This window comes from Triticum dicoccoides, chromosome 3B (genome assembly GCF_002162155.2).
Source record: "Triticum dicoccoides isolate Atlit2015 ecotype Zavitan chromosome 3B, WEW_v2.0, whole genome shotgun sequence".
NCBI classification, from domain to species: domain Eukaryota; kingdom Viridiplantae; phylum Streptophyta; class Magnoliopsida; order Poales; family Poaceae; genus Triticum; species Triticum dicoccoides.
In genome coordinates, this window is record NC_041385.1 from 617,139,433 (window position 1) to 617,154,533 (window position 15,101).

Genomic DNA, 15,101 nt, shown 5'->3' on the forward strand with positions numbered 1-15,101 from the left:
TGTCCTCTACAACATTCACTTATAGCTATTTCTTCATGTTGCTTTTTCTGCTAAGTGAATGTGATCGGACCCTTCCCTCTCTATGCTATACTCAATCCAATCTATTCACAAATTCTTCATGTGCGTTCTATTTGAAACTCGTTCAAAATCTTCATTGTGTCCTTGTCAGCTGAAGAAATTGCGAACGAAACTTTAAAACAAATCTTATCCAGATTTTCGGTTTTACCGCTCAAACCGTTCCGCATCCCACGATGCATTATTATATTCACCCACGATCTTACACGATCTCATCTACACAGTGCGTGGGTGACACATGTCGCGTGAAGGAGAAAGGGCAGGGGCATGTTTGTCCCAAAATCTTCGGGCGTACAGTTTTTCACCGTGGCTATAAATACCCCTCTCCCCTTCCTCACTTCATTTACTCCGCTTGGTCGCTGTCTCTCGCTCGAGCTCCTCAAACCCTAGCGCCGCCGCTACTCCATCGTCATCGGTGAGGAAGAGCTTCGCTGCCTCGACCTCGTCGCCGTCGTACTCGCGCCGACCGCGGAAATCTTCACTCCTCCGCCGCCGTAGCTGTCTTCCTTCGCCGAGTTAGGGCAAGGAAGATCTAACCTGACGAACTTCCCATATGTTCTTCTTAGTTCGTCGTGTTCTTCGGGTACTCATGTCCGCTGCTGAATCACTAGGTTCTCATCAATTTAACTCATTTGCAGCGTTCCTCGAAGAAAAACTGCATACTTCTTCAGAGTGTTCAATTGTTCAAATTCCTCTTCTGAAGAATATGGCAGATGGTAAGAGACCGCAGAAAGGAGGAAAGAAGCCTGAGGTCATGACTGCTTTTGAGATCCCTGATGAAATATATGCTGGCTATTTCACACCTGATGAAGCAAAATTTGGCAAAGAAACTAAAAATCAGCGCAAGGTGCGCATACAGAAGATTGAACGGAGATGGGCAAGAGAGTGGAGGGAGTACAGATATGTTACTCCAAAGTATATGAAGAAATTCGCCCTCAATCCTCCATGCCCAAGAGCTCCATTGGCACCTGGCCAAGTAACTGATCCTACCAGCATCAAGTGTGGTGAGGACTTTCCTGATGAATGGGCTAAGCGCCAAGAAAAACTGGCAAGGCAAGCCAAGGATGCAGTGAAGAAATTCAATGAGGATTCTGTCGCTGTTGCTGCTGCTGAGACCTCGGACAGACCGAGGAAATCAATGCCAAAGAAGCCTGCTCGTAAGCCTAGTGCTTCACCAACAGCGCCCTCACGGCCAAGTTCCTCAGCAATGCCCTCACGGCAAATTCCTCACACTGCCACAGCTCCACCAAAGTCCTCAACAGCTCCTTCAAAGTCCTCAGCTCTTGTGCATCTGGCTACATGTCAAAGGACTGCTGGTTTCTCGATTGCATCTGGTGTATCAGCAAGTTCCTCAGCTGCACCAATGTCCTCATCAGGCCCCACACTATTGAAGACTAAAGCAACAGCTGGACGCGGTCCTCGGCCAAGTCCAAGGAAGAAACAGGTCGCATTCCATGTGCCCTCTGATGATGAAGCTTCTGATGATGAACTCGCGGAAATCATCAGAGACAGACAAGTGAAGGCCGCTAGAGCCAAAGGCACATCTGTGCCATTGCTTTTGGATCCGAGGAAAATCCTCGATTGCATTGATCTCTGGCACAAGGATCCGAACACACCAATGCCTGACTTTCATCTGACTCCTGGACAGAATCATATGTTGTCCCATTTCATCACTGAAGAGAAATGGAAATTTGAAAAGGCAAGAGAGATCAAGAAATCTCAATACAGAAAGGAGAAGCTCCTGAAGAAAAATGTTGTCAGAATGACACCTGAGGAACTTCTCCAGGCTCAGTCTGAAATTCAAGCCCTCAACAAAGACTTCGATGCATACTATGCTGATTGGCAAGGAGCCAAAGTGAGATTCGTCAACCTGACGAAGAAAATGACATCTGTTGCAGCCTCATCGCAACAAGAAAACCCTCAGGCTGCAGACTCTGCTCAGCCTGCTGAAGAACATGCCAGCACCGCTGATGACTTTCATCATGCTGAAGAAAATGTAAGTTCCAGGGCTGATGACTCCATTCCAGCCGCTGAAGAAATTGCCAGGGCATCCACTAGTGGTGCGCCTGAAGAAATTGAAGAGATCAGGGCAACTGCATCAGTTGCGCCTGAGGAAAATCAACCAAATTCCTCAGCTCCTCCCGCGCCTACACCAACTCCAATTCTTCCTTCTGCCTATGAGGTGAAGAAGACCAAGGCTGCAGAGCGAACTGCAGTGAAGAAAAGGAAGGCATCAGCTGCGTCAAATTCTTCGGCTACGAAGAGAATGAAGCCAATGACCAGCTCTTTTGAAAATCCTATTGATGTTGTTCCAATTTCCTCCATATCATTGAAGGAAATCGTTCCTTTTGGAGAAGACTATAAGATCCCAAGCGGATCTGATGAAGAAAATCATTCTGCTGCTTCGTCAGAGCAGATTGATGAAGAAATTGAAGTGGACGCAATCCCTTCAACGCCAGTCATTTCCTCACATATGCCTCAGTTCACAGCTGAAGAGGCTGGTGTTGAGGAAATTGAAAATGAAAATGAAGATGTGGATATTGGATGCACCACTCCTGTGATGAATGATGACTTTTGGGAAAGTCAGCATCCCAATACTCCTCTGTTCACACCTATCCAACAAATTCCTCAGTCCCCGGCAACAACAGTTCAGATGGGCTCTGAAGAAACTCATCCCCCTCCATTTGTTCATGAAGATATTCCAGCCGCTAGTGCTGAAGAACCTGCTGCTGCTGATCCCTAAGCTGCACAAGAAGAGGAACCAGAAATTCCTCAGCCTGAAGAACCTGAGCTCGCGATTCCTGAGGTTGTGCTACAAATCACTGACACTCCTCTGCCCAAGCCGAAGAATCCGTTCTCAAGCAAGCAAAAGTTCAAGGCTGAAGACTTCTTTTACGAGCATGTATTCTTCACTGATTACAACCCCTATGACTCTGCTCACATAAGGAAGAGGCATTTCTGGACTGCTAGTCAAGCCAACTTCTATTCCTCAGTACTGTTTGACAAGGACAAAATCTTCGATCATGAACATATTCCTCATGTGGATATGGAATCTCTGCCATGCTTCGAGCCAGTCCTCAGTGTTCTTCATGATGCAGGATTACTCAATTTCTGCACTGACATCTGTGATTGGAATGAAGAACTCATTCTTCAGTCCTACGCCACACTGCATATCACCAGAGATGCTGAAGATGTCAATTCATGGGTGTTGGACTGGATGTCTGAAAACACTCACTACAAGGCACCAGCAACTGAATTGCTTCGTGTCCTTCCTCTCAGTCCTCCACTTCATGGTGCTCGTTGCATCTACAATGAACCAGAACTGTCAGATCACTATATGCAAGTACTGATGAAGCCTTTGAAGCCAAGGCAGGCCCCACGAACCAAATTCCTCGTCAAGGAATTACTCTATGTGCCTCGGACTGTCTATTGAATTCTGACGAAGACAATGAGTCATATCAAAGGCCACGACTCAAATGATGAAGAAGTCGTTGGCATCATGAAGAATATGCTCTTCAACATCATTCATGGCGTTCCAGTCAACTTCCATGATTTCTTCATGAGGACTCTGGCCAATATTGCTATGTCACCATTCGAGCTAAAGCCCTATGCTCCTTGGATTATGAGATTCATCCGGGCAAGATCTTCACTGAATTACAAAGCTGACACTCTGAACCACGATAGCTACTTGCCTCCCATTGAAGTCCTCAAACGGACAGTTTCATCAGCTGATGATAAAGGCAAGGTCGCTGCTGTGATCGATGAAGGCATTCGTCCATTGGATGGTCAATTTCGCAAGGCAGCATCATACTCTACCAATGACGATTCTGCCACACATGACTCTGCCGCAAATACCTCAGCCAAGCAAAATCCTCAAGCCACAGCTCCCAAGGTGATGACTGATCGTGAGTTACTCCTCAGTCTTCATCAGAAGGTTGATCGCAATCACAAATGGGTCAAGCATCAGTTTGGTTCAATTCTTCACAACATGACCTCAACACATAATGCAGTGAAGAAAAACCAATACTACCTCCATGAAACCTTCAACCGTACCTGGGTTGTTCTCTCTCATGTCTACAGCGCTGCAGATCCGAAGAAATTCAAGAAGGTCAAAGTTCCTTCCTTGGTGGCCAGCTCCTATTCTTCATCACGCGAGACTGATGAGTATGAAGATTTGGACGACACTGCGGCAGGCCCTGCTACAACAAACAACCCCAACAACGCTGGCGCTCCTCCATCGACTTGAAATTTTTCAGGGGCGTTAGTCCTCAGTTTCAATCCTTTTGGTCATTTGATGACAAAGGGGGAGAAATCTGAGTTAGTCTTCAAGCGGGTTTATATTAAGGGCATTTTTTTAAGTTACAACTCTCGTTCTTCAGAAACTTTTATTTGGATCGAGTTGTAATCTTAAACCCGATGATGCGCTGATACTTTTGTTGCATTGTGCTTTGCATGCTTATTCCTCGTTAATGACATTGCACGCATGCTGAATCTCATCAGGCACCATATTTCATCATGCATTTCAAATTCTTCATATTATATATCAAATGTGTGTATGAATTACAAGATATAGGGGGAGATCTCCATGATTTAACTCTTCAGGTGTGCATTGCTTCAAAAGCAAATTCCTCACTATGCACATCTTCAGGGGGAGTTCTACTATATCTTGTAATCAAATTCCTCAATATCAGTGTATACACTTCATATGTTTATCCCCGTTGAAAACTTAACCTATGTTGTCATCAATCACCAAAAAGGGGGAGATTGTAAGTGCATCTAGTGCCCCTTAGTGATTTTGGTGTATTGAAGACTTATAGGTTAAGGGACTAATGCGTTTGTGAGTATACACAGGTCTATAAGTCTATGAGGAGTTTGATATTTACAGAGAAAGTCGACCCCTAAAAATGAAGTTCTTCAACTGAAGACTTTGATATTCTGAAGACTTTCTGAAGACTTTGAAAGTGAAGAAATTGGTGTGACCTTGAAGACTTGGTATTCATTTGTGGAACATGAAGCGTGAAGACTTTTGTTTTCGTAGTTTCATTTTCTCTTTCTTGAGTCATAGGAAACACCGTACTGTTAAAGGGGGTCGAGGAAATACTAAGGAAAAATTTCCATGTGATGCTCAACTCAAAATCCTACACCTACCAATCCCTTCGAGTGAAGCCTTTGGAAATCTCATACAGTTCAGTCACTTTCTTCAGTGACAGAGACGAAGTTCTTCTGGTCACTGATGAATTTGTTCTGACTGAGGAGTTAGGAATTCGTCAGTGCGAATTACCTACACAGTGAGGAACATGATAGCCCTGAGGAATTTGAGAGTCAAATTTCTTACCATTGTTGTGCTACGCGCCAGCTGTCCCAAAATATCTTATCCACCTAACGGTCATATCATTGAGGGGCATTTATGTCTTATCATGTCAGGCTGCTCCCTAGGCTATAAATAGCTGCCCCCTACAACCACTAGCTGGTTGGCTGCTCCGAGAGAACTTGACACTTGTCATTTGAGAGCAACCCATCTTCCGAGGACTTTGAGCGAAAATCATCGAGTGAGGAAAATCCCAAAAACCCAAACACCTCCAAACCCAAAGTGATTGAGCATCACTAAAGAAATTGATCCTGCGTGGATCCGACGCTTGTTACCTTTGAAGACTGTGCTTCTTCCAGACGGTTAGGCGTCAAGGTCTACAGTATCCAAGAGGAATTGTGGATTGCCGAGTGACCAAGTCTGTGAAGGTTTGAAAGTCACCTGAAGACTTACCACGAGTGATTGGACGAGGCCTGCGTGGTCTTAGTTCAAGGAGAATACGGTGAGGACTGGGTGTCCTGAGTTGCGGCTCAGAGACTGGGTGTCCGGGACTGCGTGTCCTCGAGTTTAAATACTCAGCCGCTCCAACCAGACGTACAACTGAGACAGCAGTTGGAACTGGTCTACCAAATCATTGTCTTCACCAACCTAACCGGTTCTATTTCCTCAACCCTTCTATTTCCTCATTACTGTGTTGAATGTTTGTTCATATCTGTGTTTGAAGACTTTGACTGAAGACTTTCTCAATTTCCTCAGTTCAATTTCTTCAGTCTGTTTGTCTTCATCTTGTGTTATCCTGTGATTACGCTTTCTGTACTCTGTGCTAGTCTTCATTTCATCATGATGACCATGCTTGTATTCTGTTATGCTTACTTCTGAGTACTTATTCCGCTGCTAATAGTTCTTCGCTAAGGAATTTCCTTACCGGCAAATTCCTCAGTGAAGAATTCATAAAAATTGCTTATTCATCCCTCCTCTAGTCGACATAACGCACTTTCACAGAGCGGCGTCCAGTACAGTTTTGGCAAGCGGCAAAATGGGTGCTCCGCCCACTCCGCTCCCTGGCAAAGGAGCAGAGTATTACCGAACACAGCCTAAGTTTCTTCTTCGCTTTGTAGCATAATAACATTTCCGAGTCCGACACGATGAAATAAAATTTGCATTCCCAATAACTACTTTGAGTGTTTTCGACTGTTCTAACTTGGCAAAAGTTGCAATGAACTTAGTGGCTTCATCACACTCGGGAGCTGGCCACACTCAAGGGCTAGACCACTAAAAGGGCTCAATCTGGCCAGCAGTCTAATTTAGAACTAAGTCCACCTTTAGGTTGCACTCCTTGGAGAGTGTCCCTCGACCTGTTCTCCTTTCTATCTTAGCAAAGAAATCCAAGGCAACTCGGAAGACTGTGGTACCTCTTGTCACCAGCTAGCCCACAATTCGTCTGCCTAGTTGGCAAGCAAAAAGCCAAGGAAAACCGAGTAATAGGACGATCAATTGTGAAAGATTTAAAAGGAAAAGAGTCAGAAAAAGCAATTTCAAGTGCAACAAAAGTAGTTACGATATAAAGTTAAAACTGTAGCATCACCACCACCGGTCGGACTTAAATTAAATTTTACACTTCCACTCGGCATACCGAGGCAAATTTAAACTATTTTTTAAACTCACTCCTCAGACTTAGGGTCAATATCAGTCGGCTCCAGGAAGTTATCGAAGTCAACGAAGGATGCCACCCAGTTGGCGGCATAGTGAAACCTTGGGAAGATCTCATCAAGGTCCACCTCTTCTTCTTGCTCGTCGACAGGGATGCCGTTCTTCCAAGAGAAAAAAAAAACAAACAAAGTTTTTTCCTCGTTGCAACGCACGGGCATACGTGCTAATGTATATAAAAGAAAAGGGGTAGGAAGAAGAAAAAATGTGTGAACGGTTTCTTGGTTGTAGACTTGTAGGGGGGAGGACGCGGCCGAAGCGCAGAAGCAATCGGCAGTTGGTGGTTTGTTAAAGTTTCCCTTCATATTTAATCATCACTGGCGGACGACAAGCGCGAGAAGGAGACCCACTGATTTCAGCGGAGGCCTTACTTAAATCTAACACAGGATCTTCTCTCTCAAGCAGCGGATAGAGATCCCCTGTTCCATTAATTCCCCTCCCTCTCTCTCTCGGCCCCCCCGGCTGGCGCGCGCGGGCGCCCGCCAGGTGTCGGCCATGCGGATTCCACGTGGACACCGCCGCCCGCCGCCGTGTCTCCACCACCTCCTCCTCCTCCTCGCCGCCCTCTGTTTCGCTGCCCTGAAAACCGCCGCCGCCGCTCCCAGTACAGGAGGCACCGGAGAAGGAGGAGGCGGCATCGCCAGCGTCACCGGCAGCATCATGGTACGCCGATTTCTTTAGTACTTCCATTCGATTCAGCAGCATAGTGGCGCAGCGTGGCGATTGAGTTGAGACCAACGAAATGGTCTCGTCGTCGATTGAAAAAGAATCAGATGGCGAGCGAGCTCATTGATAGACCAGCAAGTGGCCTTTCGTGAACGATAGTGATTGCTCGGCGATTAGCGAACTGCGTAGTACGCTACTAGCTTGGCTTCGTACTATGCTACTGTTCATGTCGTGACCTTGCCTCTCTGGTTGGCAGTTGGCACCAGCGAACTGTCGGCTTCCTGGAGTGCCCTACTGCAGTTAAGCCGTCAAGGCCGGCTGCTATTTTTTCTTTCAGGTGGTGGGGGTGCCAAATTGCGGATGAATGATGAGATTGCGCGACAGGAACACGCATTTGTTGTAGTGTTTTTGGCATTTCACAGCTGACTCCGGCCTTACCACTGTATTATGCAGGCACTTCAGTTTTTTTTTTTTAGTTTTGGACTGTGGCAATATGGGCAATAAATATAGCTGGGCCTACTGTTGGATTTCTTCATTAGATTAGTTGGAAACGGTGTGCTCAAATTTCTGACTACATGTGTTCTTTTGAGTTTGCTAAAAAAATGTGTTCTTTTGAGTTTGCTAAAAAAATGTGTTCTTTTGAGGATAAGAAGTGATCAGGTTTAATGGTGTACATGCCACATGCCACTACTAACTAGGCGTTGCTCTCACGGAGTCACTTTTTCTCTTCCAGATTTATGTTTTTTCCGTGATTGTCTAGTGTCGAACCATAAGGTCAGAATTGATTCATGTACAATTCACTCTTAGCAAAGCTTTCTTATGGTTTATTATATTGTGGAAACAGACATGGGCCACGTGGCCACCAAAATGCGCATGGTTACCCTTGCGAATGAGTGGGAAGAGTCACTCATATACTCTTGTATCCAAATACCACAAGATTTGGAAGGCATGGACTTCTCTTCTGTTAAATATAGCAATGTTCTTCTCAATTTTTTATTACTGGGCCTATCGATTTACCTCTATATTTTCAGGACACGAAGGATGCTATTTCTGCAAAAGATATTTCGAGAAAAGAACTGGTAGGCGGTGTGATTGCCTTGAAGGAGTCCATGAAGTACTTCGATGCTGATTTTTTCAACGATTCAAAAGTAATTACGAAGGGTTCCCTTATAGTTTTCATGTCCTGATGTGTTAATATTTTTTTCCAATAATTATGGTGTTAACATTGTTGTTTTATCCACCTATACTCTGCTTGGTTCTGCCAGCTACGTGAGATGGAAAACGGCGCAAAAGAATTTAATGTGCCTGCATTTAGAGAAAACCGAAGGTTGGTGGCTATGAAGGATGGTGGATTGCATGACCCTTCTGTTCTAGTCTTCAAATCATCATGGAGTAGCAAAAGCAAAGTCAAGGAGAGTGAAATGTTCGACTATCCTCAAACCTCTATGACACAGCATCCTAGTAATGATGAAGATATTGCCTTTATGTCGGTCAGTTTTATTAACCATTTTATCATACGTTGGTTATGGACTTCAAATGAGTTTCTTTTGATTCGACAATCTCCATGTCAGATAATTGAGCTCGGGGAGCTTTTTAGGACAAAGAAAATAACATCACATGAACTTACTGACGTATTTTTAAGGAGATTAAAAAGGTTTGGCTTTATTTTCTTCCTCACATTTTTCACATGGACTTATATGAGTATGACATTAGACTGAGAATTATTTCTTAATCATGTAGTGGTTTGATATTTTCATTAGGTATGGTGCTGTTCTTGAATCTGTTATTACATACACTGAAGAATTAGCATACAAGCAAGCAAAAGAGGCAGATGACTTGCTGGAGCAAGGAAAATACCTTGGTATATGAGAAATCTTCTTGGAATTATAATATGGCTATTTGATTTTTCCTAAATCTTTTGTTCCATCGATAACATTTTTCGGTATACATAGCTTCCTGTTGAGATTGATTCTCGCTTTATTGAGGAGGTGTGGAACAAAATGATGATCAGTAGTATCTTGCGCTAGTTCAACCTTTTACAAGTGTTTTAAAACTCCAAAGGGGGAAGTCTCTCGATTATGTGAAATTAGTTGCAAGCAAGGCCATCCACTGTCAGTACTATGCTAATACATAAATGTTGTACTGACAACTTCTCATACTAGGTCCCTTGCATGGCATTCCATATGGCCTGAAAGATATAATTGCAGTGCCACAATACAATACAACTTGGGGCTCAAAGACATTCAAGAATCAAGTTATTGATATGGAAGCTTTTGTATACAAAAGGTTTGTTCATTTCTCCTGCAGCATAGTGTTTAAGCAATGTTTGTTTTTGAAATAAAACTGCGAGGGAGACCCCTACAGTATGAACAGGCGCCCAAATTCACGTCCTATGGTCACTTCTGTGTTTAAGCGGTGTTCTGAGTGCCATGTGTATCATCCTTTCACAGATTGAAGTCCGCTGGGGCAGTCCTTGTAGCGAAGCTTGTGACAGGTTCACTCGCCTATGATGATATATGGTTTGGGGGGAGAACACGAAACCCATGGAACATTGAGGAATTTTCTACTGGTTCATCAGCAGGGCCAACTGCTAGCACCAGTGCAGGTTTACTTGTAAACATATTTGCACCTGTAACCAGACGAATAATATGTTATACTAAATGAAACTTCTTTTCGCTCTCCTAGGAATGGTTCCCTTTGCAATTGGTTCGGAAACAGCAGGATCCATAACATATCCTGCAGCTAGATGTGGAGTAACTGCTTTGCGCCCATCATTCGGAACAGTTGCACGGACCGGTGTCATGAGCCTTTCTGAGAGTCTGGCATGTTCATGCAAATTATTCATTTTTCCCTTCCAGATTGGATTCAGTCTTGTAAATGATGAGTTTATTATCGTAAAATGGCAGGACAAACTCGGTCCTTTCTGCAGAAGCGCAGCAGACTGTGCTATTGTATTAGATGCAATCCGTGGCTCAGATCCTGGTGATCCCTCGTCTCGTGAAATTGCTTTAGAGGACCCATTTCATGTCGACATCACAAAACTCACTGTTGGATATCTTGACAGCGCTGAGATGGAGGTAACTGGTATCCTAAATGTGTTCGGCAATCTGGTTCATGCAATGAGATTGCTCGTTCCTGATCTGATCCTGGGATAAACTTTGTTCTTGATTTCATAATACCAGGTTGTCAAGGTCCTTTCCGCCAAGGGCGCTAAGTTTGTGCCTTTCAAGTTGAACTACACTGTCGAATCAGTTCAATCCATTCTAAACATCACGATGGACGTCGATATGCTTGCACATTTTGACAACTGGCAACGCGAAGGACACGACGATGACTATGAAGCTCAAGATCAATGGCCGGTGGAGCTTCGTCGTGCACGATTAGTCCCAGCAGTCGACTATGTACAGGTGATATACCAAGGAAACCAAACACAATGACAATACCTATTCACTGTACCTGAACGATTAAGGAGTTGTGACAAACAGGCACAGAGAGCGCGGGGTAGGCTGATCAGGGAGGTCCGGGAGAGCTTCACGGTTGACGCGTTCATCGGTAATGTGACCGACTGGGAGCTCGTTTGTCTGGGAAACCTCGTGGGGTTGCCCATCGTCGTGGTGCCTACGGGCTTCAAGAGCATCGAACACCCACCAAAAGGCAACACAAGGAGACGAACCACAGTGACGACGGGTATATATGCTCCCCCTGACCATGACCACATTGTAAGCTTTTTTCTTGTCCCAGGACATCTTACTTATCTTGAGCAACGGCACTACTAGAGTTGACAGCAAGAAACTTGTTGACACGAGGAACGGTGATGATGCTGACCATGTTTGTGTGTTTTGAATTTGATCGCAGGCTCTAGCGCTGGCGATGGCGTACCAGTCTGTCACCGATCACCACAAACAACGGCCACCGATTGACGCAAATTAGAAAATACACAAGTAATTAGCCGGCTGATGAAAGTATTGAGAAGAAAGCTCCGTGTGCTGTTTCCCTTGAGACAAATAAGATATTTCTACGGCGGCAGAGGGCCATAGATTGTGAGTTACATCGGGGGGATGCATGGATCCTCGCTGGAGCGACAGGCCACAAATTCTGCCATTGATTGGAGAGAAGTGCAAACTGGAGTGGGGGCAAATCAGTGGAGTGATGGTACTTCTTGTGTAATAGTAGATCTGAAAACTTTAAGCATTTTTCCTTGAAAAATGCAAGCAAACTCTCGTGAGATTTGTAAACTTTGGTGGGGGCCCTGGCCCTTGTTGAGCTCTATGCAGATCCGTCTCTGCAAAGACCAAGTTTTTTTGTCATGGCCAAAATATTGGCAGGATATCTTTTATCCACAATTCATATACAACACTATGAATCGAGTTTTGAGCATTTGCTTGGGCTGATCGTTGGTTAATCAGCTGGGCCTGAGAGCATTTTATTTGACAGAATAAGCTGGCTGAAAGGGCGATGTATGATTTTTAGATGGTGGGGCATCACTTGCACGACTGGCGACACATGTTAGTGCGTACTTAGCCTACTTAACATGCCTAATCTAAGGCCTAATCTAAGGAATGCCAGCTATATTGATCTAATGGTGAGAGGATCTTGACTTGACTTAACATAACGCTAATAGCCGGAGTGCTCTCAGACTGAGTTGACTTGCAATTCCTCTCAAGTGACAGCTGCTCATTCGCAATTTCACATGGATTCTGTACGGCAAACATGTGCAAGAACTTTTCGCTCTAATTAATGCAAAGTTCTGTGCAATTGAAATACAACATTCGAAATGCGAATACCAAACTGAAAATAATGGTGTTGCAATCTATGAAGTGTTGTCGTGTGATTTAGCCCATTGCGTTAAATTTATGAATTCTATCCTTGTTATCTTCAAATGTTCTAGCCTTCTAGGTACGTGTGTAGTACGTACACCGTGGTGCATTACGTACAAGTTTATCGTGCATTGTCAGATTGTTGACATTGATTGTGTCCATATGCACTCATTAGTCATGACATGAAAAAGAGGTTTATGGCACCGGTGTTAGTGAATTGGCCCACCACAATGTATCTACAACACCGGGGTTGAGGTGCATCAGACACTGATTGTGCTATCTAGAATTTTTTTTGGAACATATAAAACACATAAACAATACAGTACTTCTTATTTAGCATACCACACAATTTGCCAAAATTCCAAGGGCGACTCAAGAACAAAATAAATCACAGTGTAGATAATTGACACTAGGACCAGATAACAACCCAAATTAGATTAGCTTGTATTCTCAACTGGAATTTCCCTTCTTCTTTTTCTGTTATTGGAGATATGTTTTGAGTTTTGGATTTGAAATTTTCAGTTTAATTTGGATTAGCCACTATTCGCAACAAGATTTATCATTTTGTGTTTCTCAAGTAGTGGTTTAAACTTTAGTTTTTTTTCTTGTGTGTGGTATGGTACATAAATGTTACTTCTATATCCTCTCTTTTTTTCTTATTAGAACTTTTCTAAGCATTTCGGACAATAATTGGGGTTGGGTACCTTTTTCCACTTCCCTTTCCTTTCGTGTAGTATCCGATTCATGTTGGTACTTATCATTTCCTTCAATAGTTCCTCGGCAATGGGGAGATCTTAAGTCGATTTGCTGACAATAGGCATTGTAATCCAAATGGATAGCCTACCTTGCCCTGCCACTTTGGTTGTGTTCTTTTTACTTTTATGAGCAGTGCTTGTAAGATTCTCCTAGGGATTTTGTCGAAAACCCGGCATACACTGAATTAAATGTGCCTTTAGTGCTTGCAGCAGGTGACTAATATAAAGATGAAATCGTTGAATCACACATTGTCTTCTGTTTCGAGAATACTCCATGTTATGAAAGATTTTTGTAGAAACTTGAATCGACTCAACCATATCTTTCTTTTTGGCGATATCACACACTACGAAAGATTTTCCCAGAAAAGTTCAATCAGCTCAGCTAAATATCTCTGTACAGGTTGGGGGAGTTACAATAATTTTTCCTCTCGTCTCCGATCTATGAACCACTAAACCCTCTGTACGTCACTATACATACATGTGTCAGGGTATTGAGAACTGGAAATACGTTCTCCATCGTGGTATTCACATCGGAAGACAGAGAGGAAGCAAGAATAATAGGAGGAGGAGGGGGTAAAGAAAGGCGAGAGAACTCTTCGAGCTCTCTACTCCGAGGCCTCCTCCACTATGCTCTCGAGCTCCGGCCGCCACACGCCGACCCTGCAGCCGCTCCGCCGCCTCCGGTGGGCGCCCGACGCGGTCTTCTCGGACAGCAGCTCCGTCAGGTAGTTATCCTGCTCCGCGGTGCTCGCGGCGCCGCCGCCGCTCTTGGCCCGGCTGCTCGGCCGCTTGCTCTTCTTGGAGCCCGGCCGGCTCTTCTTCGTCCTGTCGACCGCCGGCACCGTCGCGGACGGGATGAGGAAGTAGATGCGGCCGCGCTTGAGCTCGGTGTCCGGCGACACGATGACGAGCTTCTTGGTGGGGCACCCGACGCCGGCGGAGGACCACGCCGTGGCGATGGTGTGGTTGGGGTGCTCGGCGAGGACGGCCCCGCCGGTGATCGGGCAGCTGAACTCGTCGACATGGCCGCTGAGGTGGACGATGCGGACCACGTCGAAGGAGCCGCAGGGGAGCATGCAGGTCAGGCAGCACCGCAGGCTGTTGCCCATGTTGTCGTCGTCGCCGGCGCTGGAGCTCGAGTCGACGGCGATGAGATCGATCGATCGACCGCTAGCCTGGCTTGTTTAATTGGCTGCTGTTTGTTTGCTTGTGGGTTGTGATGGCAGTGGCAACTGGCAAAGGGGGTTTATATAGCGCGCCAAGTGGAGTTTGCGGGGTGCCAGCTCAAGTCATAACTATCTTGGTGGCTATTAAAATGTGTATAGCTAAAGCCACACCTAAGTATTACCCCATCCATTTTCTTTTCAGGCGTATATATTTGGTAAAGGTTAACGATAAAACATTAACTACCAATTGATTTTCTTTTGGATGTGAAGTTAATAACAATAATTTCTATTGTAAAAATTGCACCATAATAGAATAGTTGTTGGTTGAAATCTTGTCTTAACCTATCAAAATACACTTTACATTTCACTATCAAGAGAGTGCAGGGTTTGGGCTGAATGGCTTACATATTCTTAACATGCTTGTTATATGTAATCTTAACATTTTAACTACCAAATGATTTTCTTTTGAAATATGAATTTAATAACATTTTTAATGTTATAAAAGGACACAATAATAGAGCGATTGCTGATCAGAATCTTATCTTCACCGACCAAAATACACTTTACACGCCGCTATCAGGAGAGTACGCGGTTTGGATGGATTGGT

General features: G+C 44.5%; 2 protein-coding genes across 5 annotated transcripts; one reads left to right on the forward strand and one right to left on the reverse strand.

Moving 5' to 3' along the window:
- The first annotated feature begins 7,397 nt into the window (after positions 1 to 7,397).
- On the forward strand, positions 7,398 to 12,144 carry LOC119277451 (glutamyl-tRNA(Gln) amidotransferase subunit A-like). Of its 4 annotated transcripts, none has more exons than XM_037558734.1 (13): positions 7,398 to 7,753; positions 8,601 to 8,702; positions 8,788 to 8,904; positions 9,022 to 9,246; positions 9,328 to 9,410; positions 9,517 to 9,617; positions 9,919 to 10,042; positions 10,207 to 10,361; positions 10,442 to 10,578; positions 10,663 to 10,833; positions 10,939 to 11,163; positions 11,242 to 11,443; positions 11,612 to 12,144. In XM_037558734.1, the coding sequence occupies exons 1-13, from the start codon at positions 7,586 to 7,588 to the stop codon at positions 11,674 to 11,676; spliced, it is 1,875 nt and encodes a 624-aa protein (XP_037414631.1). In that variant the 5' UTR covers positions 7,398 to 7,585; the 3' UTR covers positions 11,677 to 12,144. The 4 variants fall into 4 exon arrangements, with proteins under 4 accessions (XP_037414631.1, XP_037414630.1, XP_037414629.1 ...); XM_037558733.1 differs by having other exon boundaries at positions 7,407 to 7,753; positions 8,797 to 8,904; positions 11,242 to 11,475; XM_037558732.1 differs by having other exon boundaries at positions 7,411 to 7,753; positions 11,242 to 11,475.
- Positions 12,145 to 13,680: 1,536 nt separating this feature from the next.
- LOC119281663 lies at positions 13,681 to 14,542 on the reverse strand. Its single transcript, XM_037562129.1, has one exon. The coding sequence runs from the start codon at positions 14,435 to 14,437 to the stop codon at positions 13,934 to 13,936; it is 504 nt and encodes a 167-aa protein (XP_037418026.1). The 5' UTR covers positions 14,438 to 14,542; the 3' UTR covers positions 13,681 to 13,933.
- Positions 14,543 to 15,101: the final 559 nt, after the last annotated feature.